The sequence below is a fragment of the Etheostoma cragini genome, chromosome 3, assembly GCF_013103735.1.
Source record: "Etheostoma cragini isolate CJK2018 chromosome 3, CSU_Ecrag_1.0, whole genome shotgun sequence".
Taxonomy (NCBI): domain Eukaryota; kingdom Metazoa; phylum Chordata; class Actinopteri; order Perciformes; family Percidae; genus Etheostoma; species Etheostoma cragini.
The window spans coordinates 7,866,868-7,878,761 of record NC_048409.1 but is presented as its reverse complement, the minus strand read 5'-3'; the positions used below and the strand labels follow the sequence as shown (position 1 = coordinate 7,878,761).

The 11,894-nt window shown below is 40.2% G+C and overlaps 1 protein-coding gene and 1 long non-coding RNA gene across 2 annotated transcripts in view; one reads left to right on the top strand and one right to left on the bottom strand.

Moving 5' to 3' along the window:
* Positions 1-2,465, top strand: part of LOC117941684 — an 8,800-nt gene extending 6,335 nt beyond the window's left edge. The window contains exon 3 of the long non-coding RNA XR_004655952.1: positions 2,454-2,465. This is a non-coding gene — a long non-coding RNA (uncharacterized LOC117941684). The remainder of the gene's footprint in view (positions 1-2,453) is intronic.
* Positions 2,466-5,201: 2,736 nt separating this feature from the next.
* Positions 5,202-11,894, bottom strand: part of mrps23 (mitochondrial ribosomal protein S23) — a 15,133-nt gene continuing 8,440 nt past the window's right edge. Inside the window, exons 3-5 of the mRNA XM_034867875.1 lie at positions 8,349-8,426; positions 8,091-8,214; positions 5,202-5,533 (exon numbers count right to left, since the gene is read on the bottom strand). Of these exons, the coding sequence (XP_034723766.1) occupies positions 5,396-5,533; positions 8,091-8,214; positions 8,349-8,426 (340 nt within the window). The 3' untranslated portion in view covers positions 5,202-5,395. The remainder of the gene's footprint in view (positions 5,534-8,090; positions 8,215-8,348; positions 8,427-11,894) is intronic.

Genomic DNA, 11,894 nt, shown 5'->3' with positions numbered 1-11,894 from the left:
TCTTCTTCTTCTTCTTCTCCCGGCCAACCGGAAATCAAACCCTCTCAGGTCATCTCTAAAGTAAACAATTACGTAGTTGTTTTTTTTCTTCTGTACTAATCAAACCTTGAAACGTCATTCACATATTTTTAACTACAAATAACTGTCTGAACAGAATAATAATACTTATCTGTCTCAATAAATGTTATGCACTTTGACACAAACCAAATAAAAGTGTTGCATCTTATTAATAACTCACATATTGAAAATGAGAAACAAATACAAAATAACTGATGTTATCAAGTTATTACACAGGTGTGTAGATGAGATCAAAGAAAGGACCACTGTTGAATGGAACTGGCCTTCATCCTTATCCTTATTATCATAAGTGATGGAAAAGGAAGAAACACTTATTCCCCTTTGAGGCACAGTCGACATGATTATGAGATATCATTATGAAAGCAATGGCATTGTTACAGAGGACAAAGACACAGAACTCAAAATAAGTAGTCTAGTTTTATTAATTTTTCTAAATGCGTGACTATAAATGAGATAATTATTTATATCTCGACTGTTAAAAGTTAAGCAGTCATCCGCTCATACAGTATGTTTGTTTTTAGAGGAGGAATTATGTTATGTTATTAAAAGGGATGCATTTTGATAAACATGTCTCTGTAGTCCTTACCTGCTTGTTTCCCCCTTGTCAGCCTGTTTGTGTTATCAGCATTTTTTATTCCCACTATCATGTCATTTAGTTTCCTGTTTTATGTTGTCATTTATTCCCTTAACCTGTTCCTTGCTACAACCCTCGTTAGCTTGTGTATTCAGTCTTTGTGCTTTCTTTGTCTCTTGTTGGTTCATCATCGTTTCTCCCAATGTCGTCCCCTGTGTGTCTTTGTCCTTGTGTCCTTAGTTTTTGGTCTCTGGGTAGATTATGAAGCTACTATGTGTAGTCTGCTGTGTGCACTGGATGGGGGGTCATTAATTGCCAAACAGCAAATGTTTGCCCTAGCAACCCTCCCAGGTTAATCCAGCCATGTCTCTGTGTGCGTGTCAGGATTTTAGGAACCATGACGAGTCATGATTGATTCCTCTGTTATCTGAACCCAGAACTACTACCTGGCAGGGCAAAAACTGTTTTAAATACTAGAAAATGCATTTCCTGCAGAAAATGCGTGGGAATGCTGAATAGCTGAATTGCTGGGCTTAAATCAGTAAAAGTTGTAGAAAATCTTGAAATGCTAAGGTAAACTGTAGAAAAAGCTTAAATCAGTAAAAGTTGTAGAAAAACTTGAAATGTAAAAGCTAAACTGTAGAAAAAGCTTAAATCAGTAAAAGTTGTAGAAAAACTTGAAATGTAAAAGCTAAACTGTAGAAAAAGCTTAACTCATTAAGAAGATGTTGAAGTTTTGAGAAGAGTGGAAAAAAAGTAGGAATGGTTTCAATTAAGTTTAATAACACTACTAATGTAAAAGAAAGTGAAAAAGAAATGAAATGCTAAACTGGACAAATTGCTTTAATCAGTAACAAGATGTTGAAGTTTTGAGAAGAGTGGAAAAAAGTAGGAGTGGTTTCAATTAAGTTTAATAACACTATTTGAAAAAGTCAGAATGGCTTTAATTAAGGTGAATAACACCACAAAAAAGCATAATGGGGTTAAATGCATTTATCAGGGTTGATGTACTGCGGTGGGGATCAAACCCCTGTCCATATGCACTGGGCCATCACTAGGAGTTGACTGTATTTATGGGGAATACTTTGGTTGAGGTGCCGCTGTGGGAATTGAACCCCGGTCTCCCACACAAAAGGCAAACATCTAACCACTACGCTACCACCAAAGAACCTGTTTTTTAATGCTATCCATTGTTATATATAATGAGGCAGAGAGTGTAGGTGTGTTTATCTCTTTGTGTCTGTCTGTGTGTGTGTGTCTGTGTGTGTGTGTTTGTGTGTGTGTGTCACTGTGTATGTGTCTGTGAGCGTGTGTGTGTGTGTGTGTGCGTGCGTGTGTGTTTGTGTCTGTGTGTTTGTGTGTGTGTTTGTGTGTGTGTGTGTGTATGTCTGTGTGTGTGTCTATGTGTGTCTGTGTGTGTCTGTGTGTGTGTGTGTGTGTGTGTGTCTGTCTGTGTGGGTCTGTCTGTCTGTGTGTGTCTGTCTGTGTGTGTGTGTGTGTACGTGTCTCATAACCACTGCACCACCACCAAAGGATTTTTTCAGGAAGCTATACATTGTAATATATCATGAGACAGACATAGAGAGTTTTGGAGTGTCTTGGGAAGGGTTTCCATGGCTAGATATAATCAGTGGCCATGTTTGTAAACACAGCTAGGAAGCCTTTCATGATGTGATGTCATGTCTTTGATCTGTAATCAGTTAACGATGCACCTGTGCTAACTCTCATCAGTGGGAAACAACAGCTCCTTTAGACACTAAACCAGCTCCGAAACAAATGGTCAGACGGGCAAAATAAAAAGTTATTTCAGGCAAATAACCTCACCGTGAGCACCAGATGGTAAAATTCATGTGGATAAAGTTAAAAATGTGGGCGTATCAGCGATGTAAAAAAGTGCTTCACTCTGCATTTTGCTCAGAAATGTGGACGATGTTTAACATGGCAGTGAATGGATATATAATATATATATATATATATAATTCCTATCGCATAAATGAGCACATTGGCTGAAACTAGACAAAAATACCTACGTTTTGATGTATAAATTGCCCATGACAGGTTAGAATTGTTGGCGTGGGAGCAAGTTATAGAGATTTACTCCTCACTCTAGCTCACGCTATACACACCCATTATAAATGCAGAAAAATCATAAAATGTACACTATACTTACACAGCTTTTTCACAAAAACTGTAAAATATATCAATCTGAAAAGCAATAGCCTGAATAGCTGAATAGTTTGTGAATGTTTTAAAGTTTGATCCAAGTCTGTAGGTAAAAGTATGAAGGCGCTGAAACTTTTGGGAGCAGAAGAAGATTTGAAGGATTTGAAGCTTGCTCTCATTGACTTTAATGTTAAAAAAAATTGTTTAATTGCTTAATATTCATCATCTGCTTAAAAAGCTGAAGATTGTAAAAGTTAAACGGTATCAATCGGTAAAAGTTTGTAGAAGTTAGAGAAAGCCAAAAAACGTACGGAATAATAAGGAAGAAAAAATAAAGAACTGTATAACAATACCACTAAAATAAATAAAGAACAGAATAACATAGTGTGAATGCTGTAGAACAGCATTCCCACAAATAAATACTGTACATAGCACAATGTGAGGTGGAGAATGTAAACGAAAGAATGTGCTCCAGTGTAAAACTGGACTAAACCCGGAACTTTTCCGAAAATGCAAAGATGAATGATGCTGGCAGATAGCTGTTACCTCCTCTACTTTCCCTGCTTTTCCCTTCTCTCTTCCTCTGTGTCAGCTGGGGCCCAGGCTATTAACTGCAGGATTGCTTTCTCTATCTGTCTCACAATCAGTCATTCCGTTAAGATGACAATATCATCTCTTCAGGTTCAGAATAGAGATTGACAGTTTTCTTTGTGAGATGCAGGATGTCAGCTCCAGGGGTACTTATCAGGAAAGATGAAAACCTTGTGGTATCATATCTGTTGTGGGGACCTATGTAACACAAATTAAATATTTTGTACATACTATATATTCCCAATTTCCACCACATACAGGACTACCAAGTCTGTTGTTTAAATGGACATAAACATGACAGTCGGTAGACATACGCATAACCCCTGATGAGCTTTCTATTTGCCAAAAGCATTGTGTTGAGAGGATTTTAAACTAGCTGCTCACAATATCCTCTGTGATCAGGCAACTTTCTTTCTACCCCACTAAAAAGGACAAAGTAATGTGATTACAATTTCAGGTTTTTGATATCTAAGCCCAAGGTACTATTCTGATAATTTCTTACATCTAGAAAGTTTTTTGTAAAGTGCTCAATAAATACAGACTGGACTTGTAATTGGTATTTAAATGGTCCTAAACATTGACTTGAGTAAAAACAAACTTACAGTTACAGTACAAAAGAGGGATGATCTTTGTATAAAGAAGCTCAAAATAACTTTCCAAATTAACATTGAAGTGAAAATCACATCAAAACAAGGTTTGACATGTTTGTTAATTAAAGGCTGAATTAAATGTTTAATACATGAAACTGAGAACACAGGAGTTGACCTAAAAGTTAGTATTTAATGTGTATTTCGGCAAGTTTATAAATGTATAATACTTTTATTTTTTTGTTTCTTATCCATTGATCTTGCTCCCACTTCTTCACAACCCTGGCATTATAAATATTATTGCATATTACATATTATAGGTTTACTCCTTGAGGCAGCGGGTCCAGGTTTGACTCCAACTTGTGGCCCTTTGCTGCATGTCATTCCCCCCTCTCTCCCCTTTCATGTCTTAATCTGTCCTGTCAAATAAAGACCTAAAGAAAAAATCAATGTTGTTTATCAATTTATAATCCAGTTTCAATGTTCCTGTGCTGCCATCTGCTGGTCACACTGGAGCACTCTGAACTCATCACTGAGCAGCTTTGTGCCTACTGGCCCTGGATACATTTAACTCTCAGGACAGTACGGCCACCATGAACTCACTAGCACCAATCCCACTAATGCTTATCAGCTGATGTGGGGTAAAAAAAATACACCTGCATGGTACTTAATGTGATTTGAAGATGTATGTCCTTTCAATGTGGCCTCTGTGACAATTCTTTATTCTCGTCTTTGTATTGTTTTAACTGCATGGACTGCTTTAGTGCCTTTGCCATCATCTGTGCGTGCATGCTTGAATGTGCCACTTTTTTGAATGTCTTAATCCTTTTGGCTTAGGCCAGCTGTCATAAATGTAATGTAACTTATTTAAATTTGTCAACCATATTTTTGAAAACCTATTGTCAGCTGGCCAGGGACTACAAACAGAACTTAGCCATAGTGGCTAAAGCTGCTCCTTTTACTGTACAATGAATAAAGGGGCATAATAAAATAATAAACTAAACTAAAGACAGCGCATGTTCCAGCCAGGTAGTGTAACTGAAGATCTTTATTCTACACACTTGTGTCTCTCTGCTGGAAAAGTAAAACACAAAATAACCCCACAAGCTATTAGCATGTGATCAAATTAACTTTAATTGCATTTTCATACAGTTACATACATACATACATACACGTAAATAAATAATGTATGTGCTTTGACTATTTGTTCTTTTTATCCTTTAATGACAACATCATACTGGTGGTGCAGTGCTGTGGAAAATGACATCTAACGTGACATCAGTTTAGAAAACATGAAGCTGGCATACTACCAAGACTTGGTGGTTGAATTAAAGTGGTTTCTAAAAAGACCGTCCCTTCCAGAGGAGCAGCAAAAACAGAACCACAGCTCATTCAATGGGCCCTACGGTGTGTGTGTGCTGTGGGTTGTCTCCTCGCTGTCAACACTGACGGACTGCTGCGCCGCACTGACGACCTGCTGCTCCGCTAACATTTCTGTCAGCTTCAGCTCCAGCACCGGATCCCTGGACTCCGCTGACACCTGCAGGATAAAGGCAGTGCTGTAATCATCTGCTGTAACATTACATGGGACTGAAGGTTTCCCCGATTCTTAGGGGTCCAAGCCCGAGGATGCGTGCACCGCAGTAATCGCAAGGCAATACGCGGTTCACACAGCAGGAGTGTGGAACCTTATTGTTTTCTAGGGTTTATTCTTATTTTTAGGGGTCCAAGCCCGAGGATGCGTGCACCGCAGTAATCGCAAGCGATATGCGGTTCACACAGCAGGGCTGTGAAACCCTATTGTTTTCGCTAGGATTCCTTCTTCTCCATCATTAGGGATCCAAGCCCGAGGATGCGTGCACTGCAGTAATCGCAAGGCGATACGCGGTTCACACAGCAGGGCTGTGGACCCCTATTGTTTTCGCTAGGATTCCTTCCTTCCTTCTTCTCCACTATTTTTCTTCTCCGCATAAAACTGGTGCTGCAGCCTTAACCGTACATGGTGGCGACGAGCCCTTTTCAGGACTGGTCCAAAACTCCGCAAAGACCTCAGGCGCAAAAAAGTGCCCCACTTCCGACACTAGGGTGCGCTATACCAGAAAAAACGCGTTTTGCCCTATAACTCCCAAACCGTACATCAGATATTAAAAAACCTTACATCCCTGCGTTCCCTGGATCTAACTGAAACTTGTGATATAGGCCACGCCCATTTCCGCTTGGACTTTTATGCTTGAAAAATCGCAATATATGGAAAACCAACTTTTTCAAACTCCTCCTAGACCGTGCCATGGATCAGCCCGAAACTTGGCACATAGCATCTCCAGACCAACCTGACAAAAGTTTGCATAAAGATTATTTATAGAATAAAAATTGCGCATATTACGGACAAACAAATTTGTGTAGCTAACTATGAAAATATTAGTTTTGCCATATCTCGGCAAAGATAAAAGCTATCAAAGCCAAACTTTAGAATATTCTTTGCGATGACCCTCTGAGGCTCAAATGTCACGAAAATTGGCCACTAGGAGGCGCTACAAATAAAAAAAGTGTGTTTTTCATGCACGGACTTTATCATATCTCGGCCAAAATACTTGGTATCAACACCAAACTTGGGGTGATTGTTTGGCTTGCCGCCCGGAGGCTTTATACCAAATTTGGTAACCATTTGCCTTTAGGGGGCGCTATAATTAACGTTTGTTGGTTTTGTCGACAAAGTCAATGCATTTAAATGGGAAATTTGCAATTGCAATTTCTCTGCCCCAGTAAATGCTATCAAAACCAAACCAGTTACGATTGTTTTGCCCACCGCCTGGAGGCTCTCTGCCAAATTTGGTAAAGACAGGGCGTTAGGGGGCGCTCTAATCAACATAGAACATTTCCTCGGTTCGCTGGGGACGACTGGCGCGGGGAGGCTTGGACCCCTTTGAAACTGCGTGCAGTTCTAGTTAGGGGTCCAAGCCCGAGGATGCGTGCACCGCAGTAATTGCAAGCGATACGCGGTTAACACAGCAGGGCTGTGGAACCCTATTGTTGGTGCTGCAGCCTAAACCGCACATGGTGGCAACGTGCCATTTTCAGGACTGGCCCGAAAGTCCGCAAAGACCTCAGCCAAAAAAAATGCCCCACTTCAACCACTAGGTGGCGCTATAGCAGATAAAAACACGTTTAGCCCTATAACTCCCAAACCGTACATCGGAAAATTAAAAACCTTACATCCAAGCGTTCCCTGGATCCTACCGAATCTCTTGGTATAGGCTCTTGGTATAAAAACCAACTTTTTCGAACTCCTCCTAGACCGTGCAATGGATTGGCATGAAACTTGCCACATAGCATCTCCAGACCAACCTAACAAAAAGTTGTATAAGGATTTTTTATAGAATAAAAATTGTGCATATTACGAGCAAACAAATGTTTGTAGCTAGCTATGAAAACATTGTCTTTGCCATATCTCTGCCAAGATAAATGCTATCAAAGCCAAACTTTACAGTATCCTTTGGTATGACCCTTTGAGGCTCTATAACAAAACCGACGAACATTGGCCAATAGGGGGCGCTATAAATACAAAAAATTGTATTTCTCATGAACCGCTCATCCAAATTTTACAAAATTTGATGGCTACCATCTAGGCCCACTCCTGAGGCGATCCTCACCGTGGGGTAGGGATTGGTGCGCTCCCCGGTTCGCTGGGGACGACTGGCGCGGGGAGGCTTGGACCCCGTTGAAACTGCGTGCAGTTCTAGTTAAAATTATATTTCTAATCTAATTTTGCCATTCAGTCTCACAGAAAGCATTGGGCTCTGCATTAACGTCTGAGACTGGCCTGCGCCAGGCCCTCTTCACAATAACACACTTGGCGCATTGCTAAACAACTTTTCTGGGGAAACCATGGAACACCTGTTCTAGGTTAACTATGTTTTTGCCTTTTGTCTTTGTCCATGTTGACTCTGATAAAGACAGGTGTTGAAACATCTCTTTACACAGTTAGAAGGCTGCAAATCAATCACGTCTGTATCAGAAGCTCCTTGAAAGATGCTTCCACTCATTAATGTTTAGGTCTCAGCCCCAGTTAATACTTATACTTTTAGTAAGACTCTTACCGGAGGCGCCCCTCTCCTTCTCAGCACGATGCCCTCCGAGAGTAAAGCCTTCCCCGTCTCCTCAAACAGAGCCGAGCCATCCAGCTCACTGTGGCTCTGCAACTCTGTGTACTTGTCTACAAACCTGCAAAGTGAGAGAGTAAAAACACCAACATTTAGTAATATTGGCATGGAAATGTGCGTGAAATACAGCATTGCTTTATATAACTTCTTTTTTATTTTTGTCAACCTTACACTTGGCATGCAAGCACTACATACCTCTGACACGTAGAAATAAAGCTTGACTTGGACAGATCCAAAGGCCGAAGACCCGTCCCATACTGCTCATAGAACTTCCTGAAAGGCAGACACTTATGGGTGAGAGGGCCCTACAAAAACAATCGACAACTTTTAATGCTGACATGACCATCAGCTGAGTTCCATCCAATGTCTTTCACGATCCAGATGAGCTCAAGTAAAACAGCCAGTTTTATTTGTAAATCACTATAAATAGTGATGAAACTACTGAATAAAGAATGGCAGGATAGGAGAAAATACACTTTTTTTTTTACCAATGATTCAACTATTTGTTGTGTTAATTATGTGCAGGGCTCAACAATAAGGGTTGCTTGATGTTAATAAGTAATAAGTAAATATAGCAATGCACCTGCTTGTATAATAATCATTTAATTTGAGTGTGCCATTAGCCAATCAATAATTGAGCTGGGGCCTCTGATGATTTCAACATTTCACTTTTATGATTTTTTGTTTTTAACTCTATTTGAGTTTTTTTTCTTGAAGTTGGCGTTTTTTCCAGCACTTGTTTTAGAATACAGTACAGTATTTATTGCCGTTTAAAAAAAAAAAGTTTTTTCTTTAAAAGAAAGGGGCCAGTTAAAATTGACTTCGGGCAAGCAGAATCTGTAATTGCCTGACTGAAGAAGAGAGAAGAAAAAAATTGAGCACTGAATAGTGTTAATTATAAAAAGGTGGTGCTGATATTAAACTATAAAACATAAAAAAGTGGTTACCAGGTGTTTTGTGAAATCTTTAGATAGGATCGCGGGGTAGACGGCTGCAAGCAGATAATCTTCAAGGACACAGACACAAAGACACAGGACTAGAGAGCCGTCAGTCCGGCAGAGCAGCGTCAACGTGGCTGGACGTGTCATACGCGACTCACAGCAGGCTTCCAAGTCCTGTGTCGAGGTAAGAGCTCTAAAAGTAGTGTTTACTTTGCATCACGTATTGAGGGTATGTGCATGCCATTTACTTTGCTGTATTCTGTTGCGGAATAAAGAGACATTATTCTAGCAGGAACAGCATCTGAGTGTTTGTTTGCAGAGTAGTGTTCACTTTGCGGCAAGTGTTTGTAAAGTAGTGTTTACTTTGCAGTGTGTATTGACAGTGTGAGTGTGTGCTCGCTCTCTTGCTGTATTCTGTGGCGGAATAGACGAGCACTCTATTCTAACAGAAAACAGTCTTTGAAGATTATCTGCTTGCAGCCGACCATCCCGCGATCCTGTCTAAAGATTTCACAAAACATTTGGCGTCACGAACAGGATTCAAAGGGGAGGCTACTGCAAGTAGATATGGTTAAGAGAAAAGATTTCACATAACACCAGGCTTGTTAGTTTTCAGACTGTAAGACTCAGGTGACACATAATGTTTCATATCTAAATTAAAGCTATAGTGTGTAGTTTCTGTCACCCCCATGAGGAATTCTAAGTAATGACAACCAAACTGTTGGAGCAACCACATGATACAAGCCTTTGCGGCCAACCCCTCCTCCACACAGTTTTATCTTGCAATGTCCTCCTCGTCTCCAAAGCTGAATGCTGTTGTCCTTTATCCTTGTTTGTCTGCCAATCGGAAGGTTGGGGGTTCAATCCCTGGCCTTGCAGTCCTATGTCAAAGTGTCCTAGGGCAAGACACTGAACCCCAAGTTGCCCCCGATGCGCATCGGAGCGTGAATGTGTGTGATGTGTATCTGATGAGCAGGTGGCACCTTGTATGGCAGCCTCGGCCAGTGTATGAATGTGTGTGAATGGTGAATGTTTCCTGTATGATGAAAATGCGCTTTGAGTAGTCGTTAAGACTAGAAAAGCGCTATATAAATACAGCACATTTACATTTACTTTATCAGAGTTGATGAAAAACGCATCACATTCTCACCCAATCTCATAAAATTCAGACACCTAGGCAGGTGCCTTTGTTATTGACACAAAAAGTCTCTTCAGCGCCATATAACGGGCCGGTTTAAGAAGAAAGCGGCTTCCCTGACACGCAACAATAAGGGGACAGTTAAGGACACACGTGAGACATGAACCCCGCTCTCCTGGGTGAAAGTCCTGTGTTTGACCCATCCACCACTCGACCAACCTCCCTACGTGGAATTCCCCCCTTACATATTACTCGCTAAAACCGTCTAGAAGCTGCTCTACCCAATACGTTCTACACACATGACAAAGGGGGCTTTTTTCGTTGCATCCACTGTCCAAACGTCTGTGTTTTTAAAAGTTCGGAGTGAGAACGGGTTGGCACGTGAAAGTTACAGGACGAAACCAGATGTTTGTAAACATAGCCATACTGAGATATGCAGCGACAGTTTTGTGGAGCAGCTAGCCTTTATTAGCTTTGGATTTCTCATTTGGCAGTGGCTTGAATGTAACGGACGTTCATTAATATTAAATACAGTGCCTTGAACTTCTCAACCTTTTTTTTTTCATATAATTTCTTATACATGATACAGGATATGCACACAGAAACAAGATTCTCAAAAGGACCAATGATCACGTTATCATTTTGTATGAGTTATTACCCCCCCCCCCCCTCCACAGAACATGTAGGACACCCATTTAAAAAGTAGAAAGGATAATAATAACAATGACAATAATAATAATAGTGTCAACAGTGACAATAATGGTATTAATAATAACAATACTTAAAACAAGAATTAAGAAAAAAAGAGAAAAAAAAAAAAAAAAAAAAAAGGAACACAGTAAACAAATAAACAACCATAGGCTCACCATTATTGAAATTGTGTACTACTTACTATAGTTCTCATGGACGAATAACACAACTGTAAGTGCTAGACAGCTGCTAAGTGGGCACAGTTTTAAGCTTACCTAAATGTTTCAGCACTGAACCCCAGACAAAAATGAATTTGTCCCTGGACCCCCTGAGAGTGTATTTTATTTTCTCTAACTGTATGAACTGCATTAAGTCATTAAACCACAGAGATACATTAGGTGGATGTTTAGCTTTCCGATGTAACAAAATTCTCCTGCGTGCAAGCAATGTTGTAAAAGCAATGATGGTTTTATCTTTTTTCCTAATTGTCGAATATCTACTCTCAGTAGTGCCAAATATGGCCATTACTGCATTAGGTTGTAGGTCAATACCAAGGGCTTCTGACAGTGTTTTAAAGATTAGAGACCAGTAGGATACTAGGGCTGAGCACGACCAAAACATATGGGTCAGGTCGGCAGGGGTGGTTTGACATCTGTCGCAGCTTGCATCTACATCAGGGTATATTTGAGCAAGTCTGGCTTTGGAATAGTGGGTGTGATGTAATATCTTAAATTGTATTATACTTAGTTTGGCACATGAGGTGCTATCATTCACTCTTAGCAGAGCACTGTCCCAAATGCCTTCTTCCAAGGCCCCTCCCAGCTCATTCTCCCAGTCAGCCTTGGTCTTTGCAAGAGTCGTATTTTTAAAGGAAGATATACAGTTGTAGATTCTTGAAATAAGTCCTTTAAAGTTGAAAGTAGTTTCAAGCAGAGCATCTAAACCTGGAAATGATGGTGCATATGGAAAGTT